Below are 15,510 nucleotides of genomic sequence, written 5' to 3'. Positions count from 1 at the left end.
GCGATTTCACACCCACCTGTCTCTTCTGCTCCCCCACATCCATCACTCTTGGGATACCTGCCTTTATCTCTGCAGCTGGCACTCTTCCCTTGTTCTGCTACCGTGGCAATTGCTGGGCAATAGGCTTGGCTCTGGCAGTGATACCCATTTTACTTCTATTAGCCAAGCTGCAGCTAGTGGACAGGGACAAGAATCATAGCAGAGCTGGCTGTGGGGAGAAAAAGACAGGCAGGGGTGAAGGCATCTGAGCAGTGGGCTGAAGAGGGGCACAAATAGATGGCAGAAGGTGACATATATTCCTTCTCACCATCTCTCCACCAGATAGATAGATATTTATCTATTTATTGTTACACACGACCACTGATTAGGCCAGGGGTGCTCAACCATTTTGAGGAGACAGGGTCATTTAAGTGATTTGGTAACCAGTTGCAGGCCACAGTGAAATGAAATGGTTCAGAACTTCAAATGTATTTTATTTTAAATAGCATAATGAACATTTCCTCCTGCAGCCACTGAATGCCAGTGGGAGGTAGAGGAGGAGAAACTAGCTTTTAGCCGTTGCAGGAGGAAAACAGAATGTGAGAGGGAGGCTGCGCGGGCCTCCTGGAGCATGGGACAGGGTCACCATTGCAACTCCTCACACTGCACCATTGTTTGGGGCTGGGTGGTAAAAGCACATCTCAACTGTAGAGTTTAATTGCCCCCCAAACTGCAAATGTAAAAGAGCAGTTTGCTCTGAGATGGTCAGGTCAGCAAGCCCAGATCATAATCAAAGAGTTGCCGACCCCATGCATGCACTTCCCTGGTTTGAGGTCCAGGGCCACATTAGAGGGCTCCAAGGGCCACATGTTGAGCACCCCTGGATTAGGCTTTCTGCATTGATCCGCCCCTTTATCTCACAGTGCGGTGTGAAGCAAGTGCAGTATATCACATGACCACACTTTCTAACAGCAAAAGAAATAAAGCTATAAATCATTTATTTTTTTATGTGGGCCAAACACTAACAATGAGTGTTGACAACACTGCAATACATCGGCAAGTGTGGATCGGGTTAGAGAAGATCAACTCCTTTGGTCGTATGTGAGCAGCACTGGAGGGAACAGAAGGAAGTAATTTCACCAGAAAAAATGTGAACATAACTATATGTTAAGATTTGAGTAGAGGTGTGCTTTATGTCATCTTTTTCCATAAGACCGGACTTCTCAACAAAGAATGTGTTCCAGCCAAAGCAGGTTAGGACTTGCCTTTGTGAAGGATGTGATATTTTCCAATGTACTTTGAACAGACTCTTCTGTACCCCAATTTACACAGTACTGGCAGCATCACAGCTCCTCATACCATGTTTCCATCTTACAAGTCCAAACTCGACTTTTACATACCTTATTCATTGGGCTGGGAGGAAAGTCATCAGGCGTAAGGCTCACTCTAGCTCTCTCGTATGCCATGTCCATGTCAGATTTAGCTGCTTTGGGGCTCTCTGGTAATTTAGAAATAAATATAGAAATAAATAAAGAACTGGGTAACACAGGACTCTAAGTGTTACTTATAGGACCTCTGTTACTGATAAAATATGTTCTGCGTGTCTACCTCCTTCTAGCCATTCACAGAACTCCTACTATTAAAGACCCACACAGCGGTGTGTTCTGTGAATAGATGATGAGGATCCTGCCTTTTAACTGTTCTGCCTCCATTCACAGAAAACACTAAACATTCATTTTTACTATACATATAGTAATATCTTGTCTCCCAAAAAGAAACTGTCTGTTCACCGATTGTGACACACTGTTGAATTTAGGGAGAAAGACAAAAGAAAATGGTTGTGTATATAGTAAGAAAGGCATGCGGGGACTTGTAGTTTCACTGCAACAATGAGCATTGGGCCAAGGCATTGCACAGCCTAGCCTACCTCTATATTATACTGGCAAAGCAGACTTCTGAGCAAGGAAAAATCCTTTTCAGTCTATGCCACTGCTGGTAAGAGACACAGAGTGCTCTACTCACATGCTCTGTACCAGAAAAGTGCTAATTAATCTAACACAAAGAGCTATAAATAGGGGTTTCTGGGGCGGTGAAACAGTGGGTGATGGAAAAATCAGATGCTTTCTAATTAATCACTGTGGGTGGGGGGAGGTGGCTCCATACAGATCAAATGAGCGAGGTAGAAAGCATACGTTCAGTGACTTGTAGAACTTGTATATGCTAAGAGATAGCCTGGAAATAAAATGGCAAAGTGCTACTTCTGCAAACTACCCAGAAGGGATGCTAGCCATTGGTGTCTAGAGAGGAATCTAGGAAAATTTACAGAGCTTTAAAGTCAAGGAAGAAATGACTTAGTCTTGTGTTGTGTATACTAAAACAACAAAAGGATTATGTTTAGTTGAGAGGAATTCATGTTTTTCACCTCCACCTGCAATTTTTCCTTATTTTTCACTTAAAGTAAAATACCCCCCCAAACAGTATATTTTTCATAAAAGCACAGGACTGAATATAAAAAGACAGTGCTGATGATTTTCTATGTCCTGTGATAGTTGCATAAATGTTTATCCAAAAGATATTAAATTGCATGCCAAATGTGGCAGGGAAGGAGTACTTAAAGCAGAACTTCTCTCCAGTGATCTCCCGTTGTGCCTTCTCCAGTCACAGTCACCATCAAAATACCCGTCAGCTCGTATTGAAGATCAGTACTGTCAAATAAGGAGGTCACATGCTTTCCTATACGCAAATACAGCGATTTATTGCATTGGCTAAGCTAGAAGCAGAAGCAGAGGATTGCTTGAGAGATAAGTATCAGTGGGTCCATGGGCTTTCCATAGAAACTGTCACTTTTTCAGTGTGACTGCATTTCTTTAACACCCATGCAGTAATGTACTGTATTAAAAAAGAAGCCCCAGAGGGCCCTTTCAGACTGTTGCGTAGAGGAAGGTTTGCTAAAATGCGTGTTTTAATGTGTATTGCTGCAATGTTACCACCGCATCCCTTGAAGCGTAGTAAACGGCAGTGCTTTTCATTGTGAATGGAACCCTGACACATTATTAGGTATTGGGCAATGCATCCAGAATGCAGCACATCACAACACACACGCTATACATTGTGGTGCACTGCATTGAAAAAAAGGCCATGTGCATATTTGGGTGTGTTGTGGAGCACGGAGAGCCCAAGCCAAATTAAAAGGGCTGCCATAATGCAATTCACATTAACACAATATTGTAAAGGCAGCCTAAAATTTTCTCAGAGCCAGGTCAAACTTGTCCATTGTATTAACGCATGCATGTTAACATGAGTTACACTGTATGTTGAAGTGCACTGTGTTAAAGAAGCGTATTAATTTGAATGATTTGTCAACACGCCCCAGTGTGGACAAAACTGCACTTGACCTTTTTCAGGGTGGAAAGTTTCAGGTCTGAACCCTTCTAGATAAGAGGTTTAATTCTAAAACCTTTTAAGCAGCAACTAATACCACTAAAATAAAGCACTAATATGCACTGTCTAAACCCATCTCTTTACATTCTGGCACCTTAGCTTACCTGGGATTTCAGCTAGACTTGAAGAAGAGCGACTTCTCCGATGACCTGTACCGGAGCCGTCACAGGCTGAGAATTTACTGGGGTCTGAATGCAGAAAAATATGAGATTTGTAAGGTTAGATTTGAGCAATGAATACAGAAGATATATTGTTTCTAAAAACAAGTATGTGAGTATCTCGATGCTCACAACATGGAACAGCAAGCAGAAAGAAATCTGAAAGACACCTCAAACTGAAATATAAAGGTAAGCATTAAAATAAAATAATAAATTAACTGTGTATTTGCTGAAGATATAGTGAAAACATTTCACATTAAAAGTAAAAAAAATAATAAAACAGTTGTTGAAAAAAAACACAAATATGACCCAAAACGGTTATAAAAGCAAACGATTTTACATATAAAACCATTTAAGCCCCTGGTCACATCAAAGCCAATTTTGAAATCGTGCGACTTACAGTGAAGTCACACGATTTCAAAATTGGGTGACCTGCTGATTTCAGTTGCGATTTGCAAGACATCTGACACAGATGTCTATACAAGTCGCAACAAAAGTAGTGCATGTACTACTTTATTAATCAGTGCGGCTCCGACCAAGTCGGAACGCACCGATATGAACGATCTACTAGCAAACAATAGGGTGCAACTTGGCATACAATTTCCAAGTTGCATAGCATGCAAATCACATGCCAAGTCGCCCCCGATGTACCCGGGCCCGGGGTATAAATCGGAAATAATCCCACATATTCTTTTCAGCCACGGAAGCTGCCATCTTAGCCTCTGTTTGATCTGCAACTGGCATGATGCTGCACATGTGATCAGTTATGACACCAGACATTTGATGGTTTGATAGTTTAGTTGAGAGCACAAGTGAATGTGACAGTTAGCATGCCAGGAATTTAACTTTTTTTTTTTTAAAAACTGTTAAATTGATGGGTTTAGGTCCGCTTTTTAAACCTTGTTCCCACCATGGTGCAGAGACGTCAGTTTTTCTGCATGTGTTCTGCAAGGGCACAAAAAAACAAATTTTTCTCCATGTTCTCTGTTCACACCACAACAAGTACAGATTTGTTCTGCGCAGGAATTTGCAATGTGTATCATTGAAGAGCGCATGCAAACTGATAACTCTACAAGTAAAATCTGTGCAGTTTTCTCATCAGTTTTTATGCACATAAGGTGTGAACAAGACTAATACTGGGTGCACCGGCAATTCAAAATTCACAGAACATAATGAACTTTCCAGAACAAGAGCCCAAGATCTCACTAAAATACTGGAGCTGTACAGAGGAGAGGGAGAGAAAAGGAAGGTAAGGGGAAAGAGGCACCTCTCTGGATCGTTCAGCTATGCTTGTAATCTGAGCTACAGTCATTAGCTCTATAAAGCAAGCCTGTGAGAAGGAGCTTGGAGTTTTAACTTGGTGGCTGGCAATTGTGTGTTTGTGTATGTGTATATATATATATATATATATATATATATATATATATATATATATATACATACACATTCTTTTTTTTTTTATCTGTAAATTCCTTAAGCTGGAGTACAGGACAGGAGGCAGGGCTTGCATTTATAAATCAAGGGTTACATGCAGGCTACCTTCAAGTGACTGACAAAAACTTGCTAGGGAAATCCCTAATGTACACTTATATACCCTGAACCACTCTGTAGGACTTCATCCTTTATGCAAGCAATAAAAAAGTGATCACAGAAGACAGAGCCTATGTCCTTTACTGTAATCGAAGATAAGGATATTACAGGCAAGTCAAAATTCTGATTATCTTATTCACATGGCATAGAACACAGGGCTTACTTTAATAGACCATGGGGCATCCCAAAGTAATAAACTGAAGGGTGGGCAACCATATAGAAAACCGAACGATCATGAATGTTTTTTGGGTCAATAGACCTACAGAAAAAAACCAAAAAAAAAACAAAGTATAAAAAAGAAAAAAACCTTTTTCTTTTTATAGTGTCCATCACCCATGGACACCATCAAAAATCTGGAGTCTCACAGAGTGGGTGAGGTCCTATATTTACATTAGGGGTTGCACTACCAAGTTTTTTGCCAGTGTCCAAATGCCTGAAAATACCTGAATATAACCCATGGTCAATGAATCCTGTGTCTTGTACTGTACGCTTAAGATAATATATATTTTTATGGTCCTCAAAAACATATACAAAATAGCATATATTCCTGTTTCTTAGGCAGTTACAATATACCTGTAGGGTTATTTTTATATTTGAATACCAGGTTATGCACAACCACTCTCTCACACACAAACACAGAGCATGCAGTGATAACAATGAACACAGATCCAGAGCCATTCAGTAACACCTCACCTTTCACATTATCACCTCCTGTACACCTGCTGCATGCTCTGTGATCACATTTGATACAGCTGTGATACCCATTACCTGCTGAAACTATAATTATCTCTCATCATGTGTTGCTGCGGTCATCGTCAGAACAGCTGTTCTCGCTATGCTTTAAAAAGCTTCAAAATATTCTGTCTTATATAAGCCTGAGAGATACAGGTGTGACATATGAGTAAATCCTTCACTGAATACAGTGGGCGCTGAGGGACCTTCCATCCTCTCTGGAACTGCCACATTGTTGGCCCCCTTGTTACCTTCCTCCCAAAGTGACTGAAAGGACGCATGCAGAACATACATGTTTAAAGATATGTTCTGCATACTTTAAATAGAAATGTGCTTTAACCACTTCAAGTGTGGACACTTTCACCCCCTTCCTGATCAGGCCAATTTTCAGCTTTCAGTGCTATCACACTTTGAATGACAATTGTGCGGTCATGCAACACTGTACCCATATGAATTTTTTAGCATTTTTTTGAGACAGCTAAAACTTTATTTTGGTGGTATTTATTCACCACTGGGATTTTTATTTTTTTCCTATGTAAATGAAAAAGTCCAAACATTTTGAAAAAAAACATGTTTTTCTTATAAAATTTTGCAAATAAATAATCTTCCTTCATAAATCTTGGTCAAAATGTATTCAGTTATCTTTTTCGTAAAAAACAAAAGGATAATCCAAATTAGTTTATAACCAAAAATTATAATTTTTCAAAACATTTTTGTTTAATTTTTTTATTAGTATTATTATTATTTTTTTTAAACAATCTGTCACCCTAGCAGTACAGTGTCACCACAGTGACACTGTACTACTTGTGGGGGGTGATGAAGCCTGTAAAAACAATAATTTCTCCTTCTCTCTGGCTGCATTCTTGCAGCCGTTGAGATATACTGTGAGAGCTGTGATTGATCATAGCTTGTCACATGGTACAAGGCTGTTGTGAATACCCTTGTACCATGTGACTTCTGTGATAAATCACAGATTTCACTAGTTGTAAGCAATGATGTTAGAAGTAACATCCTGCTTACTACTATTCATGTGATCACTGATTGGCCAATCAGTGATCACATGATTGGGACCTCACAAAGGTCCCGTACAACGATCAGTGTTCCGCTGTGTCCGGCACCAGATTGCGGTGCCACGCGCTCCCAGGGAGCACGCACAGGCAGGGAAGCCGGAGGACGTTTATAAACAGCCACCCGCTCCTGCACTGCTCCCATCCGGCCATACATGGGCCGGAAGGGAAGTAGTTAAAGAGCGTGCTGACATCAGGAACAGCCCATTTACAAGATCGCTGGACTGTGGCTGAAGGGGGGGGGGGGGCACGAGCTGAAATGACCAGTCTTGTGCAAAGAGGATCAGCGGGTCAAGTGAGTATATCTTCAGTGTCCTCTAGAACAAAACGAGAATTTGAACTGTGCAGTGCTGGCACAGCCCCACTGCACGGTCCAAAACATTTTTTCCCTGGATTTCTGCTTTAAAGTGTACACTGATCTGCCACAGAGCACAGGCCTGTCTGGCAATAGAGGAGACCTGAGTTTTCTCTTCTGCAATTAAGATACATGTACAGGTCTCCTGCCCACACCCAGGATGTGAATGGATAGTGAAAGGAGAAGCAGTAGACTGATCAGCTAATCTCCCTATCAATTTGTATACACTTGCTGTCAGCATTATTCTAGCTGAGCCTTAGTCGTATGTAAAAGGCAAAAATTAATGCAGCTCATTAAAGTGGTGCTAAACCCAAAAGAAAAAAATTAATACCGTATTTGCCGGTGTATAAGACGACTGGGCGTATAAGACGACCCCCTACTTTTCCTGCTAAAATGTAGTGTTTGGGCTATACTCGCCGTATAAGACTACCCCTCTTCCAATGCACACCAGTGGGAGGAATAGTACCCCATCATCGGTGTCAGTGGGAGGAATAGTGCCCCATCATTGGTATTAGTGGCAGGAATAGTGCCCCATCATTGACATTAGTGGCAGGAATAGTGCCCCATCATTAGTATCAGTGGGGGGAATAGGTGCCCCATCATTGGTATCAGTGGCAGGAATAGTGCCCCATCATTGGTATCAGTGGGAGGAATAGTGCCCCATCATTGGTATCAGTGGGGGGAATAGGTGCCCCATCATTGGTATCAGTGGCAGGAATAGTGCCCCAGCATTGGTATCAGTGGGAGGCATAGTGCCCCATCATTAGTATCAGTGGGGGGAATAGGTGCCCCATCATTGGTATCAGTGGGGGGAATAGGTGCCCCATCATTGGTATCAGTGGGAGGAATAGTGCCCCATCATTGGTATCAGTGGGGGGAATAGGTGCCCCATCATTGGTATCAGTGGCAGGAATAGTGCCCCATCATTGGTATCAGTGGGAGGCATGGTGCCCCATCATTGGTATCAGTGGCAGGAATAGTGCCCCATCATTAGTATCAGTGGGGGGAATAGGTGCCCCATCATTGGTGTCAGTGGGGGGTGGAATAGTGCCCCATCATTGGTGTCAGTGGGGGGTGGAATAGTGCCCCATCATTGGTGTCAGTGGGGGGTGGAATAGTGCCCCATCATTGGTGTCAGTGGGGGGTGGAATAGTGCCCCATCATTGGTGTCAGTGGGGGGGGGGAATAGTGCCCCATCGTTGGTGTCAGTGGGGGGGAGGAATAGTGCCCCATCGTTGGTGTCAGTGGGAGCAATAGTGCCCCATCATTGGTGTCAGTGACACCAATGATGGGGCACTATTCCTCCCACTGACACCAATGACACTTGCTGACCCTGTTCTAGTATGGTGCTGCTGCAGCCAGCATATGTGGTTGCAGCAGCACCTCTACACTGAACACTTACCTGCTGCTCCTGCACTCGATTTTCGCGGGGCCGCTCGGCTCCGCCCCCTCGCCGGTGATTGGCCGCCTGTGTGCCTTTCCTGAGCTACAGTTCTGGCGGCCAATCATTGGTGAGGAAGCAGAGCCGAGTAGCCGCACGAACATCCAGTGGCCGAACTGAAGGAGCAGCCGCACTTCTTGGACCGGATCGTCGTGGGACCGGATCCAGGTAAGAGACAGCAGCCCCTGCCCACCCCTGTACTTAGTGTCCCTTCCGTTGGAAGGGGGGGGGCGGCGGCTGCACCACCGTGCCGCCCCCCTAAAAGTGTGTCAGTATGCCGTATACCGGCGTATAAGACGACCCCCGACTTTTGAGAAGATTTTCAAGGGGTAAAAAGTCGTCTTATACGCCGGCAAATATGGTATATTACAGCTTACCAATTATAAGATGTGGTAGCTGCTTCAGTCTTCTTTTCTTATGCTTTTTTCACCTCTGTTTTCACCTGGTAATCTGGCCAGTAATATACCTCCTGTATTAATGTGCCCCACTCTGGATGAATGAGAACAGGGAGTATTTTTGTACAGCAGCATTGCCAGTCTGGGAGAAGGGGAGTGTGAGACGTACTAGCAGATTTAGATACACTAACAAATTGAAGCCAAACTCCAGCTAACACTTTTTAAGCAGTTAACACAATTGTTTTGTTCCTTTTGGGATAAAGGTTTTATATACATATATTAAAAGCTGATCATTGTAAGCACCCTGTCAGTGGTAAGTAGTTTGTCTCAATCCTCTAACTTCCTACATCTGCAGGACAGCCTGTCCTGTTGAAAGACAACAGACTTACTAGCCGGATCAACAGGTGAAATAAATGTATGCTTTTGGGTTTAATACTACTTTAAGTGTTGTAAACAAAGGGTTCTTTCAGCGAGGCCAGAAAGTGACACAGTACCTCATATTAACATTCATGGAACATAAAAAAACCACCATATTTTTCCCTTAATGTGGAACTAACCGTTATTTGAGCACCACAAACTGAAGATACTATTTAATTCATTTTTAGCATTCAAACTTTCCCATTCATCCATGTCTCCACGCTTTATTTTGTTGAGAAATCACTTTGAAAAACACCCCCTAGCATTTCTGGCCATGGCCATCTTGAGTAAGGGCAGATGGTTTGTGTAGCATTTACTTACTGGAATTCATCCACCCTTAGACCAGGCATTCAGGATGTGCTTAGCTGAGAAAGCCCCCTTCCCCTCCCCTAGATAAATAAAAGAAATGCTTATGGATGCTCCTGGGATCTATGACACCATTTTGGCCTAGGCCAGGAAGTATTAAAAAAAAAAAGAAAACAAAACAAAACAGGTTACACACTAAGGACATTCTCATATAAACTATTTATTCACAAAATTGTAAGTAAAAATACAATGCATCACAGATATGTGACAACCCCTGCTACACTGTGCCCTAGAAATCAAAAAGCATATGTGGAAGATCGGTATAGGGTTAATATTCCCTCTGGAGGTACTCCTTGGGGAGGCATGTAGGACAGGTGGGTACTGTTTTAAATGATGGAGTCTCGGTTTGGGGTGGGATTGGTCACCTTGTTTTTGGAGGGGTCCTAGGGGACAGTGTGGCACGGTTTGTCACATATTTGTGATGCATTGTATTTTTAATTACAATGTTGTGAATACATTTTTAATGGGTGTATAGCCTATGTTCTTTTCTTTTAATATTTTGTTTTTGAGCAATACCCCACCAGACATTGTTGGAGGCACCTCTTAATATTTGTATTATATAGGTAGGCTCCCCAGACCATCCATTGTTTGTTTGTGCAGAAAGCAGTATGTAACTGAAGAAATTAAAAAAAAAAAGTTAAAACAAGTAAATGTGATATACTGGACTTTCCTATTTATTTACTAAAGCTAGCAGCATAAGGATTAAAAATAGTTCATGTTGATTTAGAGAGTTTAGTTCTGCTTTACATGCCTTTATCCTACTGTACAACTCATAATACAGTGATAGTTTGTCACTAATGTAAGAGCTTTGGCTCCATCTTCTGACAAAACGACATAACTTTATGCCTACAAACATGCTTAAGAAAAGAGAAAAAGAAGATCCCTCGCTGGTCTATGAGGGGACGAGGGTCTCATCTCTGAGACTGATGACCATTTGGATAAATGTCAATAGATGACAAAATGGAAAACTGATATTGTGACAGTGTTTTCACGCTCCAGGACTGGGATGCCTGTATTACTATTGTTGGAAAATGCACTTAATCCCTTACAATCGGCAAAACTGCTGTAAAGCTTTTTACTAGATGGTATGTGATTCCGGGAAAGGTACATGCCATATTTCCTAAGGCCTCCCCTAGTTGTTTTAGAGGTTGCCCATGGCTGGGTTCTTATCCCCATAGTTTTTGGTCTTGTGAAAAAGTTCTCCCTATTTGGAAAAATTCTCCTCGAAAGTTATGTGGAGACCTATCCACCTTACCATGTCCAACTGTATACTTTTTTCACCTCTAGCGGATGTTTCTACCCCTCATATGAGGCGTATAGACACCATTTGTGTAGCTATACACTGGGTAATAGCCTTAAATAGGAAGACCTCCTCCGGTTTCCCATATTAAAGAGAGAGTGTATTCTATCAGATGTATGGAAAAGATCTTTCATACCTTCTATAACTCTATGACAATGTTCAGTATTAAATGTGACACTTGGTTCACCCATGGCAATTTTTTTTCCTTGATTTGCGATTTACACCCAAGCATAGTTTTATCTACCCCATCATAGACATACTACTTACTACCTACTGTATGTATTATGACTGCTCTATCCTTATTGGTTACATCCATGTTAAGTTACAGACAACATTTTTGTACTAGACTCTGGACTCTATGGGGTTTATTTACTAAAGCTGGAGAGTGCTGCAGATTTCCTACACTGTTTCTGGTCCTGTCTGGTGGTCCATTGATTTTGGGAAGAAGTGGGCTTCTTCATTTCTACTGCATTGGGCGTTCCCAATGTGTTACATCCTAAAAATTGCCTTTTGGGCATCTTTGGAGAATTGTCTCTAAGTATGCAAAGTGTTTACTAAATATATTGTACGTTTATGTTAAAAAAAGTGATTCTATTATCTTGTAAGGGGTTGGTTTTCACCTACTTTGTCCCATTGGCTTAAGCTTATCAATGCTTCACTCCCACTGTATATATTAACTTTTAAATGATGGAAAAAAGCAAAAATGTTTGATAAACCATGGGGCAGATGGCTTTCTAGTCCTTATTCGGTTCAGACAGCTGTTCAGCAGATAGAGTCTTACACCTACCCAGCATTCCTGCATCTTGATCTGGTTGGTATTCTAAAGGTTTCTCTGCCTTGTCCGTTTGGTCTTCTTCTACAGACACAGTAGACACTTGCCGTCTGACTGCTTTGCCACTCCCTGTCCCAGAGGTCAGACTTGCTACTGACAGCAAAGGGATTGCCTGGCTTTCCTGTGGATCACAAATTATTGATTCAAACTTGGCCAAAATACCATGCAAAAATCACATTGTGGTCAACAAATGTATTGTTTATTAGCAACAAGGTACAAGAAATGAAAGCAAAGACATTTTCACACACCAAAGAAGGAGAGAAAGTGCGGAACACAAGCACTTTGCAGTGTTTTGCCTTGTATCATGCCTGATATTTGCCTTGTATCTTTGTATCTCCTTGTACCAGTACAAAGTACTACTGGACCAGAGAAAAAAAACTCTAAACCTAAAATAAAATTTATGTGGACTGTAGCACTTTCTAATATAATGTTCAACTATACACATATAAACTCCTACCTGTCACAATAAGACCACTGACATTTATATATTTTGCTGTGCAACTTATTAGCAGAGCCAGAGCTTTGCAATAAGCAGGGAGCCTGAGCTCTACTGATTGGAGAAATATAGTAGCCCCAACTCAACTGGTTGTTTGTCAGACCTCTTCAGAGAGACTACTGCTTCCACAGAGCGAGTAAGGGTCCTTCTCTGCAGCGCAGTGGTGGGCGACAGGCATTTCTACTGAGACTGTGTCTGCTTTCAAAGAAAAGGAACTGTAGGGGCCCATTCACGCCAGTCTAATATGGTGTGTTGTGTTAACACACATGTGTAAATGTGTGTTGTGTTAAAGCAACCATTCATTTTGATGGTGCTGCCAATACATCACAAAACAAAGGAAAACATACTGCAGCTGCAGTATTGTTTTCTCAAGCAGGGCCCCACCATCCACCATAGTGCATAAATGTGTGCTGCAATGCAGATGCATAATTAGGTGTGTTGGGGTACTCCCTCACCACTCTAGCTAAAAAATATTTTTACCTTTAGTTATACCTTAAAGAGATATTAAACTCACAGTTTTTTATGCACTTTCAGCAGCTGATTTTATCACTTACTGAATAAGTAGCTTCTTTATCTTTTAATCCTTGCCTATGTTCCAGTTTAAGCTGGTGCCATGACTGCTGCTCCAGGATTCCGGTTTCAGGGTGGCTCCTTTCTCTTGCAGTATCAAATGGAGCCACCCAGGCATGCAGAAACAAGAGTTATGTTTCCCTACAATTTGTGCATCAACAGAAACGCAACCTGTAGCCTAGAATGGCAAGGCACTCTCGTGCTCCTCCCTTCTCCAAGCTAACAGACTAACTGAAGACTGCACTACTCACTTTCAACTCTATCCTGCGCAGACAAGAAGCTCAGGGAAGCAGTTCCGACAGAGCAGAAGCCAGCAGCACTGAAAGCTGAAAATTGCAAGTGCTGGGGTAAGAATTTTAACAAATCGTTCACTGGGAAATGTTTATTTTATTGCACTCAATGTGCTAAGCTAAAAAACGCTGACAATTTAATACCACTTTTAAGAAAATGTAACCTCTGTTTTAAAAGTTCAGGCCTCTGAGACCAGAAGCATTGTCTATCTATAACTAGCACAGTTTATAGAACAATTACCTGCTGTACAAGGTATAAATTACAACCTAATGGTTCAGCTTGATTGGAAACTACAAAGAACTATGCTTTATATGAAATGTAGGAAAAATGGTCTCGCTGGTTTATTAACTGTGATACAGGTGCTGTGCGGAAGCTGAAATTACAAGACCCATTCAATCAATTGTTTAGCTACCTGAGGCCAGATGCCTCATCTATTTGTGGAGCTGTAATTGGCTGCTATGTCATTTTTACAGCAAACATGGGACTGAACGCCAGAAAAGCCACACTCATAAGGCAGAAAAACCGTCTTGTTCTGCAACATTTATTTCTACAGAATGTTAAATCACACTTCTTGTCACATGCAGGATCATTCAGGGACAATGTACTTGGTTCACTACAGGTCAGAGATTTATCTTATAGGAGGCTTAGAAACTGTCATTCCTAAACTCTTCTTCCAAAAATGCCAATTGCATGGCTGTCATGCTGAACATGTTATTTCAATGACCCAAAACAAGTATGCAGATAAGGACTTCTGATTTTTCAGATCTAAATATATTTGCTCTGAGTCAGGGAATCAAAGTTCTGAAGCCACTGGATCAGCATGACAACCAAAACATTAACATTTTTATAAGGAGGCCACTAATGGCAAACCTCATATTTCTTTCACGACATCATGTAACACTTTATGTGTCAGTTCAGCCAAAACTTGCTACCTGCATCTACTTTTTGGATTCTGTCCTGATACAAAATATGTTAAAAAAAAAAATACTCACAGAGTTAAACAGCTCTGTAGTCAGACCCAGATAGTTGTGTAGCGCCAAGAATGTCACTCTTTGCAGTCTGACCATTATAATCTGTAGAACAAAAAGGTACACATAAATATTAGCTGTCAGCTAATCTTCAAAAAAAATGATAAAAGGTAATAGTTCAAGAGTGCATTTACTAACAACATTGTTTACTGGAAAACGATGACATCAATAAAAAGGCAGCTTTTCACCATAGAATAATGATATCACTGAGAATAGTTTGTCCATTCACAAGAAAGCGGAGAAGTCACAAAGAATGCAACCTATCGATTCACTACACCCTGGTGACATCACTGAGAATTCAGCCTATCCATTCACTAGAAACTGGTGACATCATTGAGAATGCAGCCTATCCAATCATTAGTGAAAATGCAGCCTTTTCATTCACTAGAGACTGGTGACATCACTGAGAATGCAGCCTATTCATTCACCCAAAACCAATCACATCACTGAAAATGCAAGAACCTATCAATTTGTTACAGACAGGTGAAAAGACTGAAAATACAGCCTACCTATTCATGAGACACCAAATCCATCACTGAGAATTCAGCCTATCCATTCACTAGAGACTGGTCACATCACTGAAAACACAATGTATTCATTCACTTGAGAACATTGACATCACTAATAAAACAGTCTATCCATTCATAAATTAGAGACGTCACCGAGAATGTAAACTATCCATTCACTAACAACTAACTCACAACATTCAGTAAGCCTCAAACTTTCATTCCGACATGTAATCGGATTGGTAGCTATGCGGACAAAGATAATACTTGTTTTGTGTCATTGGTTTATTACTAAGGCTGACGTGATAAATTCTGCATTACCATAAAAAACTTTTGCTGACTTTTCTGAAGTGACCCCACAATCTTATACTTGTATCCACTTACCTAATCACCAGCTAACCTAACCAAGTGCAATTTCATGCAAAAAACCTAATCTGATGATCTTGATTATATTCTCTATACTCCACATTCATGTCCTACCTTATGCATATATCTGCATGCACTATCTATGTGCACAGTTCAACCCTACTGAAATCATGGTAACTG

General features: G+C 41.3%; 1 protein-coding gene across 4 annotated transcripts in view; it reads right to left on the bottom strand.

Moving 5' to 3' along the window:
* PNPLA7 (patatin like domain 7, lysophospholipase) overlaps positions 1 to 15,510 on the bottom strand; it is a 346,161-nt gene that overhangs the window by 270,034 nt on the left and 60,617 nt on the right. For all 4 annotated transcript variants that reach the window (XM_089675020.1, XM_089675022.1, XM_089675023.1 and 1 more), the window contains 4 exons: positions 14,423 to 14,503; positions 12,029 to 12,194; positions 3,525 to 3,608; positions 1,380 to 1,477 (listed from right to left, as the gene is read on the bottom strand). In XM_089675020.1, coding sequence (XP_089531146.1) covers positions 1,380 to 1,477; positions 3,525 to 3,608; positions 12,029 to 12,194; positions 14,423 to 14,503 — 429 coding nt within the window. The remainder of the gene's footprint in view (positions 1 to 1,379; positions 1,478 to 3,524; positions 3,609 to 12,028; positions 12,195 to 14,422; positions 14,504 to 15,510) is intronic.

This window comes from Staurois parvus, unplaced genomic scaffold, assembly GCF_062004578.1.
Source record: "Staurois parvus isolate SC_StPar_1 unplaced genomic scaffold, SC_StPar_1.0 ptg000154l, whole genome shotgun sequence".
Classification (NCBI taxonomy): domain Eukaryota; kingdom Metazoa; phylum Chordata; class Amphibia; order Anura; family Ranidae; genus Staurois; species Staurois parvus.
The sequence above is the reverse complement of the archived record's forward strand: the minus strand, read 5'-3'. Positions and strand labels throughout refer to the sequence as shown.